Source organism: Molothrus aeneus, chromosome 1, assembly GCF_037042795.1.
Source record: "Molothrus aeneus isolate 106 chromosome 1, BPBGC_Maene_1.0, whole genome shotgun sequence".
Taxonomy (NCBI): domain Eukaryota; kingdom Metazoa; phylum Chordata; class Aves; order Passeriformes; family Icteridae; genus Molothrus; species Molothrus aeneus.
In genome coordinates, this window is record NC_089646.1 from 25,097,227 (window position 1) to 25,122,678 (window position 25,452).

Consider the following 25,452-nt stretch of genomic DNA (forward strand, 5'->3'; position numbering starts at 1 on the left):
TTTGATGTATAAAGTATGCATCGTTTCCTGTTTTAAAATATGAGCCTTGTTCAGTCAAAAATACAGAATGGAGTTGCAGGAAGCTCAGTAGATCTGAAAGTCCAAGTTTTGTATTTCCCTTCTGTATTTTTGATGGCACTTCACTAACTATAAGTGTCTTAGAATACTGCTGGTGAACTAAGGCATAGCAGTGAGAATTTGGAAATCTTATTCTATGTTGACTTAGATGATTTCAATAAAATAGTTTATTTGCCTTATTTGATCAACAAAATCAACATTGGTGGTGGCAATGAGGTCTCATCTTTAATATTCTAGAAGTGGAAAGCATGAAGTGGAATACTTGCACATCAGTGATATATCTGAGCCCGTGACAGATTCACTTTGTTGTTACAGTCTTCTAAGGAGAATTATTACTAGAATATGGAAACAAAATGTGATTGTTTAAACCATAAGAAATTCTTCTAAATTTTGTTTTCCCTACCTCAGGCTCTTGGTATGACATCTTCCCAGGACAGAGCAATCATTAAAAGAAAGCTTAAGGAAATGAAAGCATCCTTGGAGAAGGCTCGCAAAGCTCAAGAGAAAATGGAAAAGCAAAGAGAAAAGCTTCGAAGGAAGGAACAAGAGCAGCTGCAGAGGAGATCAAAGAAAACAGACAAGTGTTCATCAGATGCAACAGAGGGCACTAATGAGCAGTGATGAGCAGAAGTGCTGCTGTGTTTGGCAAGTGGAGGCACGTCAAGGAAAGAGGAACTCTTATCCACTCTGATGCCCCTTCAGCTTTCTTGTGTTCATCACCCAGGATTGTGTACAGAGAGACGGGGCTGTACATAGAATGACTAGGGACATTTATATTGTGTCGTTTCCTTTCCTGCATATCCAGTTCACGCTCGTTGCTGTTGCCATGTGAATCAATCCCAGCCCCTCGGTTTGTTCTGTTCTTGTTGACAGCTAACAGATTTCATTTTTGTGTGGTGGTGTTTCCTTCCAAAGTACTCTTCTCTGTTGAGCTCTGTGTGTTTGGTCACGTCAGTAACCAGCATGATGCCGAGGAGCATGTCCACTGCTTCACCTCTTTTGAGTAGGATGGCCAGTCAGTGTGATTGGGGAACATTTCTTCAGCTGGATAAAAGGAGCTGTGCTCTGTCTGATAAGATTTGAGTTGACTTTCTGACTGGAACTTCATCTTCTTTACGGTGTTTGGATACTCAGTTCAGTCTGCTGGAGTTGAGTTTCATCTTGCGTCAGTACCTTTAAGCAGCACTGCTCTGAAAACTGTTCAGCGACTTCTCATACACTGGAGATAAAGACAGGAGAGTCAATATTCCCCCTGGGTAAAGGACAGGAGGTGAAACTCTTTCTGTTAACTGTACAATAGTTAATCCAGGAAGGAGGCAAAGCCTTAAATGGTTATGTGGGTTTACATAGAAATCTGAGGATAACATTTATCCTTTAGATATCTGAGCAAGGATAAATTTCTAACTAGAGCACAGCGTATAAATCTGTATAAATTTTATTGTGCTCCCAGTGTGTAGGCAACTTTCTTATAGCACACTCCATTTTTTTTTTCATGTGTTTCATCCAGGAAATTTGGTTTATTTTGTTTCAAGTTAGTTTTTTCCCAGGAAAAATCCCACATCTTCAAATTTGTTCTCCAGTCAGTAAGCACTGGGAGAATAAACTTTGTGCTGTGCTATTATGAAGCTGGTATTGGAAACAATTATCAAACTTGAGTCTGCTGTAGATTTTCAGTTTTTACAGAAGTGCACTTTAAGAAAAGGAAGATGAGTGATCCTGGTTAAAATTAAATTCAGTACATTGCTGTTAAGGTCAACGCTGCCATGGAGGTGATGGTTACTTAATCCAAGCCTCCCACATTTTAACTGTTTTGATTGATATATTTAAATATCCAAGCAAAACCTGAATTTTTGGGCTTTGGCTGTAGAATGTTTCAATGGCTTAGCAGTGGTCATACTTGAGGGATTTCTGGGGTGTGTGAGGCCATGGATGAAGGCTGCTGTGTAGATTTGAGTGTGACAGAAGCAGTGTATGGTGCTACTGCCTGAATAGCAGTACTGAACTATACAGTATTGCCTCCAAAGAAAAGACAGACAATGGGCAGGTCTCCACAGCGAGGGGCTGCAGGCAGAGCTGACTGCTCCACAGTCACAGCTCACTGTGTACTCTGGAGAAACGTCACTTCCCACTCGTGCAGCCTGCAAGTGGCAGTCTTCATCTGCTGTGCAAACCCAGAAATTGTTTAACATGGCGATGCAAAGTTAGAATTTTGAACCTAAAAATGCGCCAGCCTAGAACTGAAAATTCCTCTGAAGAAAATGTGTGTTTTAGTTTGGCTTGGCTTCTCATCTGCTCTGTACTTCATGGCATTCAGATTTGTGTCTGCAAAGTTCTCTGAAGCTCAGATTTGGAACACTTAGGGTGCACTGTTAATAGTTACATTTCTCTTGATCCTAATAATTTCTTTGACATGTAAAATGGTCTGTAAACTGAGAGAGCCTAGTTCATTCAAAATTAATACACAACAGATCTACTTAGCATTAGCTTTATTTTTCCTTCCAAATCCAATTTCTACAAGTTTTTGATGTATATTTTATTCAGATCTAAAATTGAAATTGCCATAGAAGATACTTGCTGATACTTCTAAAGGCTTGTGGTACTTTTCTTGAGATAAACCACCAGCAGCAAAATACACCTGCTAACAAAAAATTACACATTTCAGTAAATCCTTCTGTGTTCATTCATAGGAGAAAAATTCTAGAAAAATGTTTAACAGCCTCATAAAATTAGCATTCTTAGAGTAAAAGAAGTTACCTGGAAGAAACTGGAAGTTTAATATTTGAAATGCGATGTTGATAAATGCATTAGATGACAATTTTCTTTTAAAATTATGTTTACATTGTAGTAATGTTTAAGTGGTTGTGTATAATAATCTGAGGTGGTGTCTCTGTTTTATGTTCTTTTTTTATTTAGAAACCAGAGCAGATTGCTTGGCATTATATATTGAGTTTTCATTCTTACTCCTTAGAACGGTGCCTAGTTAATCTCTTTGTAAGTCATGTTCTTACTCTGCAGAATAACTAATTCAACTTAAGTCCTTTAAGTATTCAGGGGATTTTTACTGCTTTGTGATAATGTTATTTTGTTATTCTCAGACTAAAAACATCAACAAAAATCTGACTTAAAAAACCCTATTGGGTTACATTTAAATTAAAACCATTAAAATGCATTTTGATCAACGGGTAAAAACTAAGGAAACAGAGCAATGACAAGGGTTTTGCTGTTCTTTCTATGATAAAAGATTTATGTGGTTCCTTTTATAAAATATGGCAGCTCAGTCTTGGGGAGTGCAGAAATGTCACCTGATAACAGACATGAAGCACAGTTTGAACCTTTTCTTGCTATTCTATAGGACCTTTAAAATTGTGTTGCAATTTTTTTCCCTTGTACTGTATTATGACTTATAAGAAACAAAAGATGGATGTCTCATCATTCTTAACTTAAACTTCCTGTAAACCAGTGCTAAGTCAGACTAATGTGGGGCTTAATGGAACAAGAAAAAACAAAATTTCTGTGCTGAATGGTTGGACAGCCTTTTTCACAGTTTGGCTCACCTGCAGGCATAATGTTGCCTACACTGTGTGTTTATGCTAAAGCTGTTTTTTCCTCAGGCTGACTTGCCTGGCCACCACTGAACTGCTGTGCAGGCAGTGTGGTGCTTCCACACCTCAAGACATGTGCTTGTGTCATCATTGCACCTGGGTGACTGCAGCAGGCTGGCCCAAGTTATTTTCTCCCTGGTTAGGGTGGGAGGCCAGTTCTGTAAACTCTAGTTCTGCTCATTGCTGCAGTATTGCAAGTTGTGAATACATAGAGCCTCTAAAAAGGTGAAGAGGGGAGAGTTAGGAAAAAGTGGAAGTCTCAAAAATAGAAAATGAAATGTACAACTCTGCAGGTTACTTTAGTCCTAAAACCCCTAGTGCTTATTCTGAGATTGTGAGGAGAGCAGTGGCTCCTTGTTCTGTTCAAATCACCAAACATGCTGACATGAATTGCTTCCAGCTTGTGTATTCCCATTTCTTCACAGGTGGGTTGCTGCACCTGTGCAATGTCCTGTTAAAGCTCCCTGTTGGGTTTCAGTCTGCCCAGAGACCAGGGCCAGGGGGTGGGGAACGAGCTGCACCCTTCACTGCAATTCACAGAGCTGCCCATTGTCTGCATTTCACCTGCTGCCCTAAGCAGGTCCTGGTGGGGTTGCTGGGAGTGGAGCCTGCTGAAGATCATGGGTTAGAATTACACAGTGGAACAGAAGCCAGTAATAAAAAGATGAATGGCATTAGATGTTTGTATTTCAGTGTATACAAATACTTTCGTATTTTTACAACTTCTCAAAAATTTTTTGCAATGGCATATATTTTGCTATGACTGTAGTCTGCTGCAGGCATACCACAAGAATTGAGCTTTTACTAGAATTACTGAGAATCTTTCCTCTAATAGTTGCCAGCCCTTAGCTGTCATTGACATTCAGAGGTGCTTGACACCTGAGATCAGGGTTCCTCATACCTTATTGCTTCCATCAAAGCCTCCTGTCCTCCTGAGCTGCTACACCTTCACCTCCTGGCTCATGGACTGGTAAGAGCTGGGCAGTGTCATTTTTGGGAATGAATTGTGTTCCACTTCCAAGAGAAAGAAGATAAAGAAATGCTATTCTTGCACATAGTGCAGAATACTGTTCTACAGTAGTATGGAAGAGGATCGTCATGTAGTTGGGTGTCAGGGTTCTAGCAAGGAAACATGGGGGGTTTTTTGTGTTTTTAACCCCAACCTTGATTTTTATTGGAGCACTTTCAGCAGTTCGTTTCTGAGCAGGATAACAGGTGAAATCCAAGGAGACTTGCCCACTCCACTAGAGTGGAGTGTGGGTCATCTGCAGATGGCACAGTCCCTTTTGTCAACCTCCCTGTGGATTTTACTGGACTTTTTTCTGTACCTGTGAAACTGCTTTTTCAAAGCTCTAATACCTTAGTCATGATATTGAGCCAACTGGTACTTTCACTTTTGGTATTAAGTAATGATTTTAAAAATGCACATCTTACAGGAAGGTTTGATGGCAGTACCTTGGGCTCCCTGTTTCTTTGGGAAGTGTGGATTTTGTTAAGAACAAGCTGTTGGTGAAATCTGCTGAGTTAGACAGGTCTCTTCTTCCAAAGAGATGAGGAGGGGTCACAGCTCACGAGGTCAGATCCAGCCTGCGTAACCCAGGAGCTCCTGCTGGATTTCCAACGGGAGCTTTGCCACTGCCACCAGCAGAAGTGGATTTGGGACCTGTGCAGAAATGTCTGAAGGAAAGGGGGATCTCAAGGCACCAGACATAGGAGTAACCAGCCCATTTGGAAGTGAGGAGTGCACAGTGAACATCCTCTGACTCTATACTTTCCCATACACATTCACTCAACAGCTGCTTTCCTATTTCCCAGTCACATTGCAATGGTATCTCACTGGTCACTGACAAGTGTTACACATATTGATAGAAGACCAGGCAGCTAAAAGACTAAAATGCACTGTGCTTACTGTAAAAATTGGCTTCTTACATTGCTTCTTTTTATATGGTTAAAGAGATAGTTGTGCTTCAGATTTTTTCCTTTTTCTGTCCTTTTTTTAAAGAGGTCAAATGTATATGAAATGCATGTTATCCTGAACTTTTTGTTTGTACATCTTGGTGTCTGATCACCTGCATGAAGGACACAGTAGTGCCATGTCTGAGCTTGTTCTCTTGTGCTTGGTTGATATGAACTTCTCTAGATTGTTGAGTTTTCCCCAGGATATCTTTGTTTAATATTTAGTTATTGGGAGACATCAAAAGAAAACATCATGGTGGCCCTTTGTTTTCTTACAGTTGAAATACAAACAACAAAGCCTTGTGGTTTAAAGTTAATTTGTTAGTGTAAATAAATTTCTTGCCAATGAGTATTATTGTTGTTAGACAACGAATGCAATAAAAAGAGAAATCCTGAATCTTTATTAGGATTTGTAACGAGTCCTCACTTTTCTGCCCTTTTCTTTGTCATTCCAGAAGAAATAATAAATGGTGAGGATATGACCAGACAGCAGCATGGGTCAGGCTAGGGGGTCAGGGGAATATGTACCTTGCCCTGCTTGTTCTTCACTTCCTTCTGCTCAGCCAAAGATTATTTTAATCCCAGTTCAGTGTAGCATGCAGTCTTTTGCTGCAGGTTGATGTAAAAATAGGCTGCTTTCATGTTAGTACTAGTCAATGTTTGTGTGTTTAAAAGACCTGGATTGATTTTGTTACATAAAAACATTTTACACTCAAGTGTAAGTTATTTATACTGGGCATTTTACACATTCAAAGTAAGCAGTTCTTTCACTGAATATGTTTAATAAGTCTTTTATTTATTTGATTTTAGTAAAGCATTAAGTTAGGGAAAATGGAAGGGCACAGACTGTGCAATTTGTATAGTCATTTCAGTGGATTTACATCTGGCAGAATCTAGGCCAAACACTGTGCACTTAATCTGACTAACCCAGTTTGTGTTTCCCAATGACTGAATCATAAATCTTACCTTCCACTAATACAAGCACCACCTGCAAGAAATAAAAAGAATCCTAAATTCCTAAAATTATTATCTTAATTAAAATAGATATACTAAGATGCTCTGGGTCCACAACTGACATGCAAAATGTGTCTGCCCAGCAGCTCCCTAGGCCTGGAGCCATCTGTGCATATGTCTTTCCTGTTTGTGCAAGTTGTCTCAGACAGCTGCAGCTGAGTTTCAGAAATGCCCAGAACTGCTCCAGTCTCTACAGCATGTTAAAGATGATGGGCTATGCCCTCCTTGGGCTTGCAAGCCTGGATTTTCTGTGGGCAGGTTACTTGGTAATTGGGAGGGCAGGCTTGAGCTGCATCCTGCACCCTGCTGTTTCTGCCAGAGACTGCCAGGGGTAGGAGCTGTAGCCCGGCGTGGCTCTTGCTGCACAGCACCTGCTGCTGGCTGTGTCCTGCCCTGCTCCAGCTCCCAGCTCTGCCCTGCAAGGCTGGGATACCTGGGAGGAGGTTGGCAATGGGCTCCCTGCCCTCCTGGCCTCGGGTCAAATGTCACTGCCAGTAACAGCAGACAGCTGTGATGTCTCTCCTCTCAAACGCTGTAGGAAAAGATAAGGGCCCTCACTTGGCCATGGTTCAATCTGTAGGCAGAACAACAGGAAAATCTTCAGCACAGGAGCAGTTTAGAACAGAAAAAAAACCAGTGATGAGTGAAGACAGTTTTGATTTTCTGAAAAGCCAAAACCAGTTTAAAAAATAGAAGTTTGACAAGATCCAACAACATGTAGATTTGCTCATTTGAAGATGTTTTAAGCAACAGTAAAATGTGAGAATAATGTTTTGGTGGGTTACTTTTGCACTGCAGAAGGAAGTGGCTGTTGCCCTTCTACAACCAGAGAGTAAATCCAGGACCTGCAGAGTGACTGATTGGCACTTCAGCTGTGTCACTGCCACTGATATGTGATGGAACTCTTTAGAACATAGCAGTTCAGAACAAAAAGTGGCACAATCCTAGAATAATCACTTCAGAATGCTAGTGCAAGCCATGATGAGTAAATAGCCCAACCTCTCCTTGCTGTGAGAACTTCCTTCAGAGCAGTTCTTTCAGCTTGGGCTCTGGGAATGACATCTGTTCTTCATAGCTGAAAATGGATTACAAGTTCCTGTAAGAAAGTACACCACTTAGGAGGGAAGCTGAAAGTGTCCTGCAGGGAGAGAAGTTGCTAAGGAAGGAGCAGGAAAGCCAGAGTTAGGTAATGCCAAAGTTCTGCAAAGGGATGAGACAAAAGCTGCCCTCATTCAGGGCTGGCTCTGCTCTGTAGAAGGGCTGCACGCCATGGGCAGCAAAAGACTCAGAACTGTGATCCAGACAGATGAGTCCTTATCCAAAGCTTCATGGGCAGACAGTGAAGCCTGGACTGTGCTCAAGTCCCCAGATCAACTGAGCATTTTGGAGAGGAGCTGCAAGCACAGTTTGTGCACAGACCTGCTAAGAGACAAATCAATCAGCTGTGTGATTTACTGGCACCCGTCTGCCCCTCCAGCCATCACTGAGCCCTGCAGCCGGTGCTGTTGGGGTACAAAGCACCACAAAGAGCAGGGACCACTGTTGGTACTGGGTGTGTGTGAGTGCTGGCCATGGCAGCAGAGGGAAGCTGCTGCCATTTGGAAGGGGCAGAGTGGCACTGGCTGTTCTTCAGCCTCACACAACTCTTGTGCCCAGGGACGTGCCTTACACCATGGTGGCTGTGCCAGCAGCCAGCGGCCGTGTGAGGCCTTGGGGTGGAGCAGAGAGTTTGTGGGGGCAGGAGGGGATGTGGCAGGACCCATAGCCCAGTCAGGTGTGCAGAGGGAGTGGGGTGACACTGTTCTTCCTGTGCAGCAACGCAGCCCCAGGCGCAAGCCCTGGCACTGGCTTCCTGCTCATTAGAGCTGTCCCTTTTGCTCAGGAAAGGAGCAGTTTCTCTTTCCCTACCAGTGGGTGAAAGCCATTAGGCTTGTTAGAAAGGAAAGGTGCAGGAGCAAAGAGGTGTCAGTACACACATTTACTGCTCAGGGCCCCTGCTCACCCAAACCTCAGCCTGCAGCACTGCTTCAGCCAGAACAGCAGAACACAGACAGAGGAGGTTTGCACTCCACATCCTATCTCAGTGTTTGGGCCACTACAAAGCAGGTTATTTGGTCTGTCTTAAAGGCAGAAGCACTCCTGTGTTTTCTGGACTTTCCATGTTCTGTTCAGACCAGAGGGGCTGTGTCTGGTGCTGGAGCAGAGGCAGGAGGGAACAGCAAAGCCAGCTTGGCAATCAGCACCCAGGGACCGGCTCTTTCTCCTCCCATGCTTGTACTTCAGGAGCAGCCTGTCTTTTTTCTGCACAGAAGTGGAAGAACTGCAGTGAGGAAAATCTACTGCATCAGCTGAAGGATGCAGAGGGGCTGGTGGCCCTCAGGGATGTCTGTCTGGTGGCAGCATTTGGAGGGGCTGCCAAGATGCTGAAAAGGGCCAGTGCAGGCAGGTTGCAGGCACAGTGGCAAGCCCAGCAGGAGAGATCCCACATGTAACACAGAGCCTTTAGCTGAATGTCAGCAGCTCTCACAAAACTGGAGAGCTGATCACAGCTGGGAACTCAGAAAGTGCAGCAGGAGCTGCTCTGACAGTAAGGACATCTATGCTAATGCAAGGAGAGGTGACTCCATGAGCTCCAGCTTCAAAGGACACTGAGTTCAGTTCATTGCAAATGACTGCTAACATCATCCCAAAAACACTAGCTGAAGGAAACCTGGGGGGCTTCTGGCAGTGCAAAATGTCAGTAACTGATGCCAGGTAAACCTGTAGGGCTGCCTGGTGCATAGCAGTGCTGCAGGAATCAGCTCCACAGCAGCTGAAGTTAAACACAGAACATGTGTGACCATGGCTTGGGGGAGTCACTGCACAGTGCCCAGAAATGCTCCCTTTGTAGTGACAGACCATAGTAACTGCTAATGCACTTCCTGCTGAAGGTGTGTAGATGTTTCCCACTCTTTAAGAGAAAAAAAAGATTTTCTAAATTCCCTTTGAAAGACCCAGTCAGAAACCTCTCCAAAGTGATGCCCTACTCTTTTCTCATAGGATTAAAACAAATTTATGAAACTGAAGTAACACTGGGAAATGGCTTTAAGGGGGAAGAGGAAATGAATGAGAAGGAAATGGCATTTATTCTCCTTCCAGTTATTTTGGAAGCATTAGGGAAAGCCAACAGGAAGGTTTGGAAGAAAAACCCCTAGCACAGTCCCTGGGAAGGCCCAGGGGTCAGTGACAAGAATGCACACCACACTGGTAGTCAGCAATTCTCATTTACAAAATCAGTTTTCTCATGGGGGGGAAAAAACAACCAAACAACAAACCAGAAATCCAGCCAGCACATAGTTCAGTGTCTGACAGTTTAGTCATTTACAACCTGAAACTGAACATCAATTCAATGTTAACAACATGGGGTCCTCCCCATTACACGGATAAACTAATTTCTCACCTTCAATTCCATGTGCTTTACTATTGTGTAGAAGTCTCACTTTGGAGAGGAAGGCTAAAATACATTTCCATTACTGTAGTTAACCTTTATTGGAACAGTCTTGTTGTTAGCAGATCTAGCAGAAACTAAGTGAGTTCCCAAGGAATGAAATCCTTTCCACAGCAGCAGGCCTTGCCCGTGAGGAGCTATAGATGACAGTAGAGAGCTCTGTGGAAGACTGTGCCAATGAGCAGCTTTCCCTGGTAGATGGATGCCACGGAGCTCCCCTGCAGCACGGAGCCATTGTCAGAGTAGACACGTGTCACCACGGGCTGCTCCGAGAGGATGTTCTGGATGCGCAGGACCTGCCAGAGCGGGGGGAGGAAATGGTTGAAATGGTTGAAATGGTCACAGGTGAAAAGGCTCCAGGGAGAGGGGGAACATCAGCATGTTAGCTTAAACAAATTAGCTAGGATGACCAGCTGCTGATAATTGCAACCATGTGATTCCTCTGAGAGGGCCTTTAGTGAAGCATGGTCCATGAACAGCAATTTTTTTTTTTAATGTTGTTGTGAAAACATCTGTAAGGAAGTGAGGCAGTCATCCCCACCACTAAGAATGTGCACATTTTTTTCCAGACTAAGAGTTAGTTAATATCTTCTTATTTTCATATTTTTCCCAGACAGAGTAAACAACTGCCTAGTATCAGAAATCTACTGCTATTGAACATGGTAATTTTGAGAAGTATCTTACAGGGAGCTTCAGACAAGGCTGAAATCCAATGGACAGCAGCCAGCCGCACTCGTAGCCCAATGCCAGTACCTCACTGATTTCATAGAAAGAATTACAATGTTACCTACAGATGAACCACACTTGCCCAAATTAATCATTCCTGCAGAAATGTTTCTGGTCACACTTTGCACTCAGTCAATTATGTTCAGTTTGGCAAAGAGTTGCTGGCTCAGTAATTAATACAGCTCATCATAATCTGTGTGCATGTCCACAACTGCACAGAAAGCAGCCTGAGGAGTCCAAAGTGACTGAGCTACTGGTTGGAAATTATTTAGCTGTTGCCCAAGGATCTGAATAGGTGTTTGTTAGTGAATATATGCTGTTCAGGCTCTCACTTGAGAGCAGAAGCCAGCTTGGTCTTTGCTTTAACAAAGGCACTTTGTGCCAGGCACTTTCTATGAAATGCTAAGTTATACCAGCATGATTTGAACAAAACAACTTTCCAGCACAGACATAGCCAAGAGACCAGTGATGTCTCCTAAAAGGCACCTCAGATGCAGGAAGATTTTCAGGATCATAGTAGAACAGCTTCATCCCATTGGGATGACATCCTATCCAGATGTCTCCAGTGTGAGGGTCAATAGACAAGTTATCGACCAGCGTGTCCAGCTGCAGAGTCTAGCCAACACAGAAAAAACCAAAAAATTAAATCTATCGGAAATCCTGGAAGCAAACTACAACATAACCAACAGACTTGTTTCATCTGACATAATTTAGACCTTTTTTTTTTTAATAAATACTTTTTCCCCCACTTCTGTTAGTCTTTTCCCCTGGTATGCATCATCCCCACCCCTGTCTGCTTGCTGCTCTGAGCTTCCCCCATCAGCTCATCCACACCTACACCTCTGTGGATGCTTTCAGTGCTCTGACCCACACTGCCTGAGGCAGATTTCCACTACAGCTCCACAGCATACCCAAGGATTCCTCCCTGGTTGTTGGTGGGAGGGTGGAAGATCTGAAGCTCTGTAACAGGGTGTGCAGACACCTCTGCAAACCCACAGTAGGAGCTATCCAGACCAGAACTTTACAGATGATCATGCTGAAATCTCAAGCATTCATTGAAACTATTCTGTCCAAAATCCACATTTGCCTCCTTTTTACAGAACAGCAGCACATTACCTTCACATGGGTTAAACTCCAGTTAGTATGTTTTTCCATGACATAGACATTGTGATCCAATATATCTGCAATATAGATGTACCTTCAAAAGGAAGAAAAGCACCTCTTAATATATATGAGTAGACAGAGACCAAAACTAGACAGTTCCTCCTGTGCAAGCCCACACACCAACAGACATTGCAAGCCACCCACAGGGCACTGAAGGCAACCTGCTGATGTGCCAGTGTAGCTTCACACTGTGCCAGCTTTTCCATTATGACACTGAAATAAGCCTTGGAACCAGAAAATCACAATTAGATGATTTTTTTTTTTTAAATCACGTATCCATACCACAAGAGTGGTTGATTCAGTCATGCAGGTGTAGGACTGTACAGCACTTCCTGCTTGCAGAAACCCTGCCCCATTAATCCTGCAAGCAAGACACACAAACTCCTGTACCAGCTGGTTAAAATGCAGCAACTGTTGACCTTGTTGCCTATAAAGTACCACACAATGCAGCAAACACTGCTGCTAAACACTGAGACACAAAACTTGTGTGCTACAAACACTCTGCATCACTTGTGCTGCACAGGCAGCACCTTGCCTTACATGAACCACTTCAGACACCTGACCACAGAGGTACCAGGTGTACAAATTAAGACCTTCAGATACTTCTGTGTGATAAAACAAAATCTAATGTAAGGAGAAACTTACTTTCTATCAGGTGAAATGTTAATTCCATTGGCTGAATAAAACCCAGATGCTACTTCTTTAACTTCTTTTGGACTGTAGTAAACAACATTTGACCAGGTTAAGCCCAATAACATTTCTAAGAACATCAAGAGGAAGTCAGAGAAGTAGTGGTCATTGGTAGCATAGAAGCTGTCTGGTCCCATGGCTACTATATCATTCATACTAAAAAAGAAATAAAGAGAATAGAGAAATTTTAAAAAAATTAAATGAGAGATATGAAGGAGCATTTTAGGACTGCCCAGAATACAGCCAGGACATGGCCATCAATACCCATAAAGTGGCTGCAATTATAGATGTACTTCAAGTAGTCACCAAATTATTTAGATCCTTTTTAACTTCTATTCTCCATGAGCCAGGACAGTGCAGTGCTGAAACCTGAATAAGGCCATAGGGCATCAGCTAGAGATCTGGCTACCTGTGTGTAAGTACATGGAAATATCTTTTTTTATTAGTAGTAGTATTATTAGTATTCTTTTCTTTTTCATTACATTCGATTAGAAATCAGAGAACAGGTAGGTGTTGTGACAACTTAATCAATCTGGCTGTTTATTTTACAATCATATTGCAGTGGGACAAACCAAAAAAATTTTGTATTAAAAATAAGAAAAACAGAAAAAGCTAAATGTGTGTTTATTTTTACAGTGTAGGAAATCCAAACGAAAAATAAAATATCTGGAGACTTATATCTGCAATGACCTGAGTGTGGGTTACATGAACAAAGGAGAAATGGATGCCAAGCTAATTCACTGGCATCACTCACAGCAGCACTCAAGACTAATTTAGTGATACAACTGTTAAAAATCTAATTTAGAGAACAGATTGGAGAAACACTGCTTTTGATTACACAGATAAGAAGCAATCAGTAAAAGAAACAGGGATGCTGGTTAAAGAGGAAATATATTAACAATAGCCTAAACCCAAAAATCGTCCTACATTGGATTTCACCAATGCAGCCTGATCTGTATTTGAGCCCAATACCTTGTCAGAAGGTCATGTCGAATGGTTTTCAGGTGTACAAGAGAATTGTCATCTTCTACAAATTTAAACAACTCTACTGTGCTCTTCTGGTGGGGATGGTTCACAACAAAGAGGTACACGGTGTCATCTTGAAAAAGAAATGGAAGCAGCTGAATTCTATGCAGCAGTCTGTGTGGCTGAGCAGCCCAGCCCTGAGAGAGCCTCGAGCACAGAGCACATGCTGAGTTTGGTGCATTTGTCTCATGGCTCTGCAGAGGCACAGGGATGAGTACCCACATTCTGCAAGATGCCTCTGCAACCACATCCAGACCTCCAGCTGCTTTTCTCCCAGGCTGGCCCTACAGGGAACTGCTTTGTTAATAATAGATTTTTGCTATTTCTTCCAAGGAAGAAAGAAACGACCACCTTATCCTTATACCCAAGCCACTGGGTTTTGCAATCTGTGAAACAGCCCCAGTCAGTTGGAAGAAGGGATTGTGGCCAAGGCAGTTTGGGCTCTTGGGTTTGTCTACCACATCCCCTGGGAGAGTGGAAGGAGCACCCTTCCCCTGCATTCTGTGCAAGGCTGCTGCCCATCTGCCCAGCCCTTCTGGTAGGACCCAAATTAGCCACCACTAATTTTTCCAACACCTTCCCTTAAAGGGTGACTGTATGGGGATGCAGGTCAAGCTGCAGCAATTGTTTTCTTTATACTTGCAGAATTCTACTTGCCCTGCTAAAACCCCCAATGAAAGGACAGGGAAAAGACACTTTATTGGTAGTCAGAGCCTGATGTAGGAGAACATGCCTTGGAGAAAAGAATCTGGCTTGGCCAAAGAGTAACAGAGGTTTTGTAATTTACAGAGAGTTGATAATTTACTCTTTTGCCACAAAAGTTTCCATTCTGGGCACTACTAGTCAGTGAAGGATGTTTCTCCTCAAAACACTCGAACCCGTGAGTGAGACAGACGTAAATGTAAAATCAATTTTTTGTGGTTTTCAACTCAAAATTTTACCATGTTTTCTTTCCTTTTAATATCCAGGGCATCCTTTTGTTTCAGACAGACTGAAATTATGTGCAAATGTGTTTCCTTTGGCAACTGACATTCAGAAAAGGGCAAAATAAAGGTAAAAAACCCCAAACCTTTTTGTCTCCCAGCAAAAACCACCATTGGGGGTGTGGGGCAAGGCTGCAAAGGGATTCCTGATTGTGCTCTCTAGGCTGATATTTGCCACCATCTCGAGCTCTTTACCTCTGTCTATATAGGTGCTGATTCCATGAGGGTTAAATGATGCCAGATCAAACCCTCGGCTGATTCTCAGTTCCACTGCTCTGGGATTGTCTTCATTCAAATCCATCAAAAATATTTCACCTGGCTTATCCGGGGCAAAGCTCTTTATTCCTGGATATTTCAAGCCCTGCAGAATCCAAACATAAGAAAATAATTCCCAGATAAACGGTAAACAAGAGCATCACAGGGCTGAAAAAGCCACGGCCTTGATCAGACTTGCAAGCACACATGAGGAGGTCCCATGGCCAGCCACCATAACTGCAAAGAAAAGGTTGAAAATTTATCTCTTGAAGGCAAAAAACCAATCAGGAACAGCAAAGTCAATACATAAAATTTGTTGGTTTTTGTAAAGTTAGGGAATTAAGACAGCTTCTTAACATGGCAGAGGATAGACATTTCAACATTTCTCTCGGGCCGGCTGTCTGTCTCTGCCCCAAGATGCGTGGGATGGTTCTGCGGCAGCCCGCGCTCTGAAGAATGAGTCTGGACTCTTCACTTTTTTGGTCCTCAGGCTGTTTATTATTTTCTTATCTACAAAATTTTCTTTCTGCCCAGCCGAGATCTGCTCAGCAAGGCGGCCATAGGCACTCTGACCGCCCCCGAGGCGGTGTCATCTTTTTATACTACAAACTACGTATATCATATTTACTTTTAATTCCCAATACCCATCACCTATGTTAGACAGCGCATCTCTACTCTAAACCAATCCCAAAGTGCCAGCATCACTGCAGAAAATGGAGAACAAGAAGAAGAAAGAAGAAGGACTAGACGCGCCCTCCATCTTGTCCCCATAACCCCTATACCAAAAATCCTAAAATCTACATTTTCACCCTGTGAACACCTTGTTATTACACCATTCAAACCTGTGTGGCTTTCACATCCCCATGCCAAGCTGGCAATTCACTGGAAGGATCAAAATCAAGCCACCAGGTGTTCCGGGCAGCATGCCAGGGTCTCCGAGCCCCCCGACGGGGTTCTCAGCAGCTCTGGACATCCGGAGGGATGTGCTGAGTTCCCACACATTTCAATGAAGTAGCATGAAAGAAAGCCAAGGTTACGTGGCCAGGTAAGTCACCTGTGGATAGGACACCTGTGTCAGAGCCACCAACACCACCTCTGTGTCAAGAAGCACACTTGCTGAGGGGAATGACAGCTAAGCCAACACAGGACTGGGCTGCTCTTTGGGAGCCAGTCAGACTTGTAGAAAAGAGCCCCTCCTGCTCCTTTCACCTGTGGCTTCTGCAGGTAAGGAAGCAGGCAAGCTCCAGCGTGGGGAGGTGGCATGGGGACTTACAGAGCTGATAAAAGCCAGTCCATTGGGAAGTATTTCGATGTCTTCTGAACCAGTTTCTGCAAAACAGAGATAAACAGAGGTTTTCAGGTGACATCAAGCATTTCCCATTGAAAAAATCTCCTTTTAAGTACAATCCCAGCTCTCATGAATGACCCTTTCTGATATGACCACACACACAATGAAGTTTGGTGGAAGTTTGGCCACTGCATTAAAAGTGGTAGCAGAAGACAGCACGTTGGGTTAGGAAATAGTACTGGGGTTCACCTCTTTTGGGGCCCAGGGGTGCCCCTGCAGTGGCCAGGCAGTCTCCTACCCAGCTCCAGGTGCCCCCACATGTTGTGAGATGAATCTCCAGGTGTGGGATGAGTCACCAGCTCCTGAGGATGTGTTCTGCAGCAAGCAATTGGTGTGGGCATGGAGATTTCCAGGGAAGGACCATACCCTGACTCAGGCCTCAGGCTTGCATAAGTCAGCTGTGGGAATTGTGCACACTAATTCTCCTGATTGAGCTCAGACACTTCACAAAAATGGATTGCCAAATATTTAGCTAAAGCTCTCAAGTGACAGAGAACCTACTATATCTGTAACAGCTAAGGGTTTTCATAGTTAGACCTCACTTTCAACTACAGGTAATCACTTCCAATATTGCCAGTTCCTGTAGCTCCTGTAATATTTTTCCCTTTTAAGAAAGGAAGATAAAATAAAAACTCTTTAGTAAGAACAGTTGAGCAATTTTAGGCTTTCATAAAGCACTCTCCAAAGAGCTTTTAGTCCAATGCTGAAGGCTGTTTGCCCTCCCACATTTCCACCTCTTCTCTGAGAAACCTCCCCTCTTTTCTCCAAATCACCAGCAAAACCAGCATTTCTCACAAGTCACTTTCCAGATGATGAGGGAAACCACTCAGGAGCACTTGCTTAAAGAAAATTCTTCAGCAGGTTTTCTTTATCAGAGCCATCAACACGATGGCTCTGATAAAGAAAACCTGCTGAAGAACTTTCACCCAGCTTGTCTCCACATCCCCTCCTGCTTTGCCATAACCACGTGTGAGCCTGCACGGCTCACACAATCCTTTGAACCTCAACACCTCTTCCAAAGGAAGCACTGGCAAATTTGAGCTGAGTTTGCTGTTTGCTTTTAAGCAACTCCTATTTATCCAAGCACTGGTTTGCCTGGGCTGTAATTGATCCTGGGATCACTGGCAGCCTCTGTGAAGAGGAACCAGAACCCCAAATTCACCCATCCAGGAAAGTTCCTCCCTATCTCATCCCTGGGAAGATGCAGAGGCACAACTTCTCACTTCTGGCCAGGGTCAGCTCCTCCTCAGCCTCAACAAGTTCCTGTTCCATCCCATGACAGCAACAAGCTGAGTAACCCTGCCTTCTGAAGAGCATAATGTCTGAAATGCATTTTGGGAAGAGTCAGCTGTTATCCCACCCTGGGTTTTGGTTCTGAATTTTGACTAACTCAAGCAGGAGACAACATCTGCACTGATGTGTCCAGAAACACTTAGAGCCTGTATTTACCAATTAAAGTTTTGAATTTGGGCTCTTTTTTTTTTTCCTCAGCTCAGCTTACACTCTGGTTTGAGCCACAAACTCCTTTCCCTTGCCCCAGTCTCTCCAAGCCTTGGTTAATTTATAAAATGGGGTTAGTGGTAATTCTCCACTTTCCAGGATTGCTGCAAAGCTAATTGCATAAAGAAATGCTGAGGCTCAATTGCCATGGTGACATGAGCTGGACAGACAGCTTTTACTGGCAGCACACACTGGTGAGTGAATAAACAGAGATATAATCATTTATCGCTACTGAATTGGTGAGGCTGCCAAGCAGAAAGATGAGCAGGCAAACTGGGAGCAGATCATTAAAAACTTTCCAAGTTTCCAGTGGAGGGAGCACACTGAGAGCCCTGCACCCAACTGTTCCAAGAGAAACTGCCCAGCAAAGCACATTTTGGGCACTCCATGGCTGGGTCCTGGAATGTGTGGAAGCCGGTGGTCAGGAGGGCAGTGGAATGCTGACTCAGCACAGCCCTGCTGATCCAGCCCCGCCGGGCAGGGGCTGCAGGCACACAGCAGGGAAGCTCAGGGACTCTCTGCACGTCCTTTTGGGAGGGCTCTGTGCTGCTGCTGCTGCTGCTGCTGCTGCTGCTGCTGCTGCTGCTGCTGCTGCAGGGGCCCTGTGGGCCAGGAGAGTTAGGAGCTGACTCCTCAGGTATCACTTGTGTGCACTCTCTGTTGTTTAATCGTATCACTGAGCCCAGCTTGTCCATGGGATTATCTGAAGAGTGGTGGCATTTAAGAGAAACTAAAAGATAGTGTGAAAAACTGCTGCCTACTCTAGAAATGTTGTTCTTTATTCTTTATTTGTTGTTCTTTATTTTATCTTAGTATGATGTATTCTGCAGGTGTATCTAACAAAAACACCCATCTAGGTGTCATGTCCAAAAGTGTGACACCATTTTGCCCATATCCCACCAATTGTTCTAAGATGCAAGTGTTTCCAGCAACTTCTGTAGTAGCTTCTTGAACTTTAGGAATTAGTACAGGAGATATAGTTAGTTTATTATAAACCAGTAATATGATAAGGCATCAATACAACTCAGAAGCTGGTGTTTATCCTACAAATACAGCCTTTCCTACATATTTGAGAATGAGGCTTAGGACAAGGTGCAATTTTTGTTTGTTCAATGTTTGCATCTGTGCTTATATTGCACAATATTTGAAAAGCCAAATAGATTACAGTAAGACACAGAAGAGATGCAACTGTGCAGAAAGAAAAAGGTCCACTAGAGAAGTTTTCCATTTACTCTGTGTTTGCTTCACTTAGATCCATCACTTACATTTCATAGACTGTACCAGAGGTCTGCTCCTCCGTATACAGAATGGATAGATTAAGATTATTTTACTCAGATCCAGATGATCCAACTCTGGGATCTATGTCACATTTAAGAGTTCAGGAGGACTGATTTAAACATTAAAATAAAGACAGAGTGTTTATTTAGCTTTATCCTAGCATTTTAAAGGAAAAAGGCCCAAGAGGCCAAGACATCCATGTACAAAGAGACATCCTAAGACAAAGTCACCCATACAAGCAACCATACAGATCCAAGTACAGCAGAACCCCATGTCTGAACAGTACTACCTAGGCAGCATTTAAGCTTTAGGGGTCCTTGGTCACCCTGAATGATATAAGCCCCGGGTCACAGCAAATGAGTTTTAGAAGACGTTTGAGTGAATGCGCCAATTTTCAGTTTGCACACTCCTTTGTTACTTCTCTTTCTGCCACACTGGACCTGCTAAACTAATTTTTGGCATTTTTATTTTTCTAATGAGTAGCAAACTGCAGAGCAAAGGCAAGGCAAAGTGCAGTTCTCTGTGTGAAGGGGCAGCATGAGACGATCCAGAAAGAAGCAGAAATGAAGCTCTGTAAATGGATCCACTGCCTCTAAGCAGAGACAGGTTCTCAGAAATAACCTAATCTGCATGTAAATGTCAGGCACAAAAACCAAGACACTGTTCAGAAACGAAACACAACTCTATCTGTCTTTTCCAGGTTTTCTTCTTTCCTCAACAGAACAATCATGTTGCAAAAAAGTCTTACAAAGATTGCAATAGTGATATGCTTAAAAAATTACTCAGAAATTATTTTATATCAATCACCACCAAACAAGCATCATTCATAGTCTTGTATAAGTAAATTACAGCTTAATCTAAAAGACCTGGAAAATTTTTTCAATGCAATTTCTTCTGTATGTATTTTCAAGCACAGGAACTCTGCATATACACATTCATAGCAGCAATTTGACTTTATAAAGATGTTTGAATCCTGACACAAGGAAGAAACAAGATTTATGAAATCAACTCACTGACTCAGCAAGCTCAAAGGCAAGGCTGTAAAAGCTCATCCAATGACTTTTTACACATGAAAAATCCAGACAAATTTCAACATAATTTAAGCCATTTCCAACAATACTAACGAGGGGAAAATCCTTAGCCATCAAGCCTGTATTAAGGTTTTTTGGGAGAAAGGGAGACACAAAAAAGAAATCCATTTCAAAGCTATCAATTTTATAAACTGGTTATCCTAAGTGGAGAGAAAAAAACCAAGATGTAAATCTCGCTGTGTGCTAAACACACGGCCTAAAGTACAAAGTCAACATTTGAGCCACTCTGTTAAACCTCTCTGCAAACCAGACTAGGATGACAAACATGACCCCTTGCTCTTTGGAACCCACAGCTGCATTGCACAACCGCGCTGAGCTCCCGGCACTGCAGCACCAGCTGGCTCCCAAATATTCCAAAATGTGGCACTAAGGAGGGGCAGCCTGGCTGGCATTTAGCAGCCACTCCTTCCCCATGTGCCTGTGGCTTTCTCCTAAGGCTTCCACCTGTGAAAAATGCGTATTTTATGATTGGCTTTTCAAAAATATTAAAATGAATATTATATGTGTTGTGTTAGAAAGTAATGCTGTATTAATTCTCTTAAGTAGTGTATTAAATATAGTTTTAGATTATAACAAAATGTTAAAATAGAAACTATGCTATGTAGGATACTTTTTTTCCTAAAGAAAGGACTCGTACTGAGATAGCAGTCACAGGACACCTAAATCTTTCAGAGAAAGAGAATTTATTGCTCCATTATCAGGAGAAATTAACATCTTCCCATCTCGCTCGGGTGGGATGACACTGTCAGGATTAAGAGGAAGAAGCTGAGGATTACCAGACAGACTCCTGTATTTGAATGGAATTTTTGCATCATGTATGAGGTGTATGAATATGCAACAGGCTGTTGTTTCTAAGGGTTAATCCTCTGTTAACGTGTGTCCTTTTTGGGGCTTATGCTGCCCAGAAAAAGGTACCTGGATGTCTGTAACTCTTTGTTTCTATTGTCTCATATTGTCCTAATTCAAATTGTCCAAATTATTATTACTCTAATTGTATTACTATTTTTATAACCATTTTATTACTATTAAACTTTTAAAATTTTAAAAGCAAGTGGTTGGCGGTTTTCACACACCCTTGCAGCATTTCCCATCTCCAAGGCGTAACCAGCTGACAGCCTCCTGTAGGTACCTGCCTGAAGAGCCAGCACACCCTCATCTGAAAGCCAAATCATTTTCTAAGTGACTTAGCAAAGAAGTGTTTACAAGGTACTCAATTTTAAGAAAAGGAAAAGAAACTTAATACTGACTTACACCCAGCTAGTTTTTCAGTACTATTTTCTTCCTGCAGTTTCTCCCTATCTCCAAGTCCAAGTAGCAAATCAAAGTCAAATTAGCACTTTGTTTTTGGGATCAGGCTTGGAAGCTGGCTTTAAGAAGCCATTACAAAAGAGGGCTGGACAAAAGCAGTGCACTCAGTTATTTTGAGCACGTACCGATCCCTTTAATGAGCCGGCAGTTCGGGAGGCTCACCGGGGCTACTTCCCGTGAAGCATTGAGTCTGCTCCTGCAAGAGGAAAGAGCAGGGTTAAACAGCACACAGCCAGTTTGAAAACAGGTAACTTTCCTAGTTTTCAGTTTTATTGTCTGCCACATTGCAGCAACAAATCAGCCGTAAAGTACTGAATAAGCAAACTCCAGAACCAACAACAGCAACTGCTCCAAATCACTGCAATGGTTACACATGACCAAGGATTAAGTGATTCTTCTACTTTGAATAACTTCAGAAAACTTAATTTTGTTCATGAGCTCCAGTAACAAGCTTTCATGACCCACTGCAGCTCAGATGATAACATAACCACATTTTCTTCAGGTTTCAGACACCTAAACATAGAAGCACCCTGCAGTTAGGACCAACATTTCACAAGAGGAGAGGGCAATCTTCTACTGCAGCCCACTGCCTATTTTTGGTGTCCAGATCACCAGCAGTTGCATTTTCTTCATTTCCTGTCTACACTCAAAGGCAGCAATAGCACTGTTGCAAGGCAGGAACACTCTTTCCCTTACAAGCAGGAGTTGGTAGTGCGGTTTTCAGCAATTACCCTGTCCCATCCTCTTCACTCCTGGTAACCACCCCAAGCATTACCCTTCATCACTGCTTATTTCATTCATGAATGTGCATAAAATTCCACCTCTGGCTCATACTTCACTGGACAAACAGATACAGACAGGCAGACACAAGTTTGTATTTCTCTGCTCCAAGTTGTTTGCAAATCTTCATGAGCACCACCTCACAACAACCAGGATGTTTGACCATGCTGGTCTGCAGTGACACAAGAAAATGGGTTGCATTTCTACATATTCTAGTGTGCTAGAATATTTCTTTTCTTTTTTTTTTTTTCTGCCCAGAAGGAAGCATTTAACCTAACGTAGTAACACTTTTGCATGACTATCATATGCATATGTTGAGGCTATTGCTGCAAACACAGGAAATTCTGAACACAAAGATCCCATAGCAAAACCTTGCCATGTTTATGTTATGGTTTTAGGCATAAACATAAAGTAAACAGCAGTATCAGTCAGTGATATGAAAAATATGTCATGCAGTTGAGCACTATATGGTATGTCAGTGCTGCATTTTTTTAATCACTTAAATATGAATTGTAAATTGCTTCAGTGCTGTATCAGTGACACAGTTTGTAAATATAAGGCCAAAAGAAAATAAGAAAAACAGTTAAAAAGTGCAGACAACTGCAAAGGAAAGGAGCCAAGTTAAACCCTCCCAAGCCCTCTCTCCCAGCACAGGAGAACTGACAGAGATCATGATGCTGGCTCCCAGCCCACAAACAGCACAGGAGGGATCTCCCCCCGCTGCCGCCTCACCCACTGGCATTCTGGCACAGCCAAACCCACCAAACCCTCCAGGGTCAGGGGGATCCTGCCTGAAGCTGCACTGCTGCCTGCTTAGGGTTTTTCCCTTCCCTATTTTCACCAGCTTTTCCCAGGCAGGCTGCAAGCCACCCCGAGCCAAAAGCACAGCAGGAACTCAGCCAGCAGCCAGCAAGGGATGATGATATCCTGACAGCATTCCCAGGGAAACACTTCATGGGCTGGAATGAGAGTAATTCAAAAGGACACCAGTCACAAGCCTGCAGCATATATAGAGGCTTTTCCAAAATGTGTAAGTTTATCTAGCTCAGACAGCCTCAGCCACGCAGCCAGATGGCCTAGATTACCAACCGGCCATACTAAGAATGGCCTGGAATATGGAAGACCTGCAATATGTGCTGGATACAACTTCAAAGAAAGCAAGAGGTTTTGCCACTTGGTGCAAGTCCAGTGCATGGCACCTTTTCCCTCACGGTTTCTCTTTCCAGTTTTGAGTCCTCCACCTGCTGCCCTACTTCATGGGACACAGACCACAGGCCTTCCCTTTCCTTCAGAAGGAACCCATTCCATATTCAAAGACCTCTCTCACTTTTAGTTTTCTTCATCTCTAGACTAACCAATCATGAATCGCTTGGGATTTGATTCTGGGGTTTTTTAACAAATTCAGAAGGAATTCTACAGAAAGTCTACAGAAAGTCTTTGCTGGATTCTTGCCCTCTGGGTAGGGGATGAATAAAAAAGACCCTTGGCAAGACCTAACACCACCCACAGTTTCTCCTCTCAAGACTGTGTTAAATTACTTTTAGAGTACTTTGTGATCTGAAGTTGTGTGTTTCCAAACTTGGCAACTGTCTTAAGACTGCTGGTACATTGCAGTTTGCAGAAAACAGCACACAAGGAAAACCCACAGGGAGCTACAGAGACAGGGGGATCCTGCTTCTTCATGGAGATTCTCCTTTACCAGATTCCTAACATTTCATTTGTTCATTCAGTTTGGAGGAGAGGTGGAGTCCTCTGCTCTTCACAGCACTTTGAAATGGCTCACCCCACTAAAGCCTGGGAGTATCTTCCAGTGCTGCTGTCCCAGTTTATGCAACTCCAGGACAGGAGGGCCCCGATGTCACCGTGGCTATCACCAATAACACTCATGGTAGATTTAATGCAGCCATCATCCATGCCAGGCACCAGAGTCCAGGCAGTAAAGCTCTCCTTCTGTAATTTTAGATACAACTACTATCTACCCAAAGTTCAATTAGCTGGATGTCATTGCTTGAAATAAGGTATTTGGAGTCCTTGTGAACATAAGCAAAATTATAATGATTTAGCCACCTTCCAATACAGTAATTCAGCATCACTTTTGACCTGAAAGGACCAGTGACACATTTGGGAGCTTTCAGGACAGAAGCTGCTGTAACACCAGTGTTCACATTCATGGCATGAGGTGTGTGATATGGAGCATGACATGGCTGGGCATTTCAGCTCACAGCAAGTGAGGTCACAACTTAGGATCACCACAGTCTGGGCTCCATCACAGGAAACCTCATGTACATGGGGGCTACTGTTATCCAGAGGTCAGCTTTGGTAGAGCATAACCCAAGTTTCTGGCAAGCTATTTGGAGTCACTGTTTGGCCAGTCGGCAGGAGATGAGGTAAATTCACAGACAGTGCTTTTGGCACATCCCTGTTAATTGCAGGCTCTATAAAAACAGAGGTACTACCCCCTGCCCCTGGGCACCTTCTTTGCTTGTCCCCCTTGCTCCCATCATCCTGGGGAGGATTTCACATCCACTCAGTGCAAAGGGCATTTCCACTGCATAAATGGTCCCTAAGTTAGTTCATGCCGAAATCGGATGAAAAGGGCATCACGGTGCCTATATCTTCTCTGGGAAAAAACGGCTCCCTTGACAATACTGACGGCAATGGTGGTGATGATGATGAAGAACCCTTCCCATCTGGCTGGCAGTGCGCTGGTGCAAGGACAGGTGTTCGGTACGCTGTACCCGAGTCTGGGAGCTGCGAGTCCTCCCGCCCGGAGGGTGAAGGGAAGCGCCCGCCGCCGCCGCCCGGCTCAGCCCCGCACCGGGAGGCTCAGCCCCGCACCGGGAGGCTCAGCCCCGCACCCGGGGGGCTCAGCCCCGCACCGGGAGGGCTCAGCCCCGCACCGGGAGGCTCGGCCCCGCACCGGGAGGGCTCAGCCCCGCACCGGGAGGGCTCAGCCCCGCACCCGGAGGGCTCAGCCCCGCACCGGGAGGGCTCAGCCCCGTCCCGTCCCGCCGGCACCGGGACCCGCGGCTCCGATCCCCGCTCACCCACCGGAATGCCAGCAGCCGCTCCGCCGCCAAGGCTGCCGCTATCCCCACGAGAGCCACCGCCAGCAGCTTCCCCATGGCCGCTCCCGGCTCCGTCCCGTCCCGTCCCGTCCCGTTCC

At 43.8% G+C, this 25,452-nt stretch overlaps 2 protein-coding genes across 5 annotated transcripts in view; one reads left to right on the plus strand and one right to left on the minus strand.

The window, feature by feature from the left end:
* PPP1R9A (protein phosphatase 1 regulatory subunit 9A) overlaps positions 1-6,039 on the plus strand; it is a 130,587-nt gene extending 124,548 nt beyond the window's left edge. Inside the window, exon 20 of the mRNA XM_066553506.1 lies at positions 487-6,039. Coding sequence (XP_066409603.1) covers positions 487-699 — 213 coding nt within the window. The 3' untranslated portion in view covers positions 700-6,039. The remainder of the gene's footprint in view (positions 1-486) is intronic.
* Positions 6,040-6,411: 372 nt separating this feature from the next.
* On the minus strand, positions 6,412-25,452 carry LOC136558780 (serum paraoxonase/arylesterase 2). Of its 4 annotated transcripts, none has more exons than XR_010783931.1 (10): positions 25,338-25,452; positions 21,632-21,702; positions 16,255-16,310; positions 14,922-15,087; positions 13,690-13,816; positions 12,673-12,873; positions 11,980-12,061; positions 11,350-11,478; positions 10,090-10,433; positions 6,412-7,224 (listed from the first exon to the last, which is right to left on the minus strand). XR_010783931.1 is itself a non-coding variant. In XM_066553481.1 (9 exons), the coding sequence occupies exons 1-9, from the start codon at positions 25,409-25,411 to the stop codon at positions 10,275-10,277; spliced, it is 1,065 nt and encodes a 354-aa protein (XP_066409578.1). In that variant the 5' UTR covers positions 25,412-25,452; the 3' UTR covers positions 9,757-10,274. The 4 variants fall into 4 exon arrangements, 1 of the variants encoding a protein (XP_066409578.1); XR_010783930.1 differs by having other exon boundaries at positions 6,412-7,746; XR_010783929.1 differs by having other exon boundaries at positions 6,412-8,069.

What these genes read in the sequence shown, in the direction of transcription:
- LOC136558780 (XM_066553481.1), bottom strand. Translation starts at nt 25,411, where the DNA reads ATGGGGAAGCTGCTGGCGGTGGCTCTCGTGGGGATAGCGGCAGCCTTG. An exon ending in GACTGGCTTTTATCAGCTCT is followed by an intron (nt 15,088 to 16,254) that starts GTAAGTCCCCAT and finishes TGGATTCTGCAG; the next exon opens with GGCTTGAAATATCCAGGAAT. An exon ending in AACATTTCACCTGATAGAAA is followed by an intron (nt 12,062 to 12,672) that starts GTAAGTTTCTCC and finishes TTCCTTTTGAAG; the next exon opens with GTACATCTATATTGCAGATA.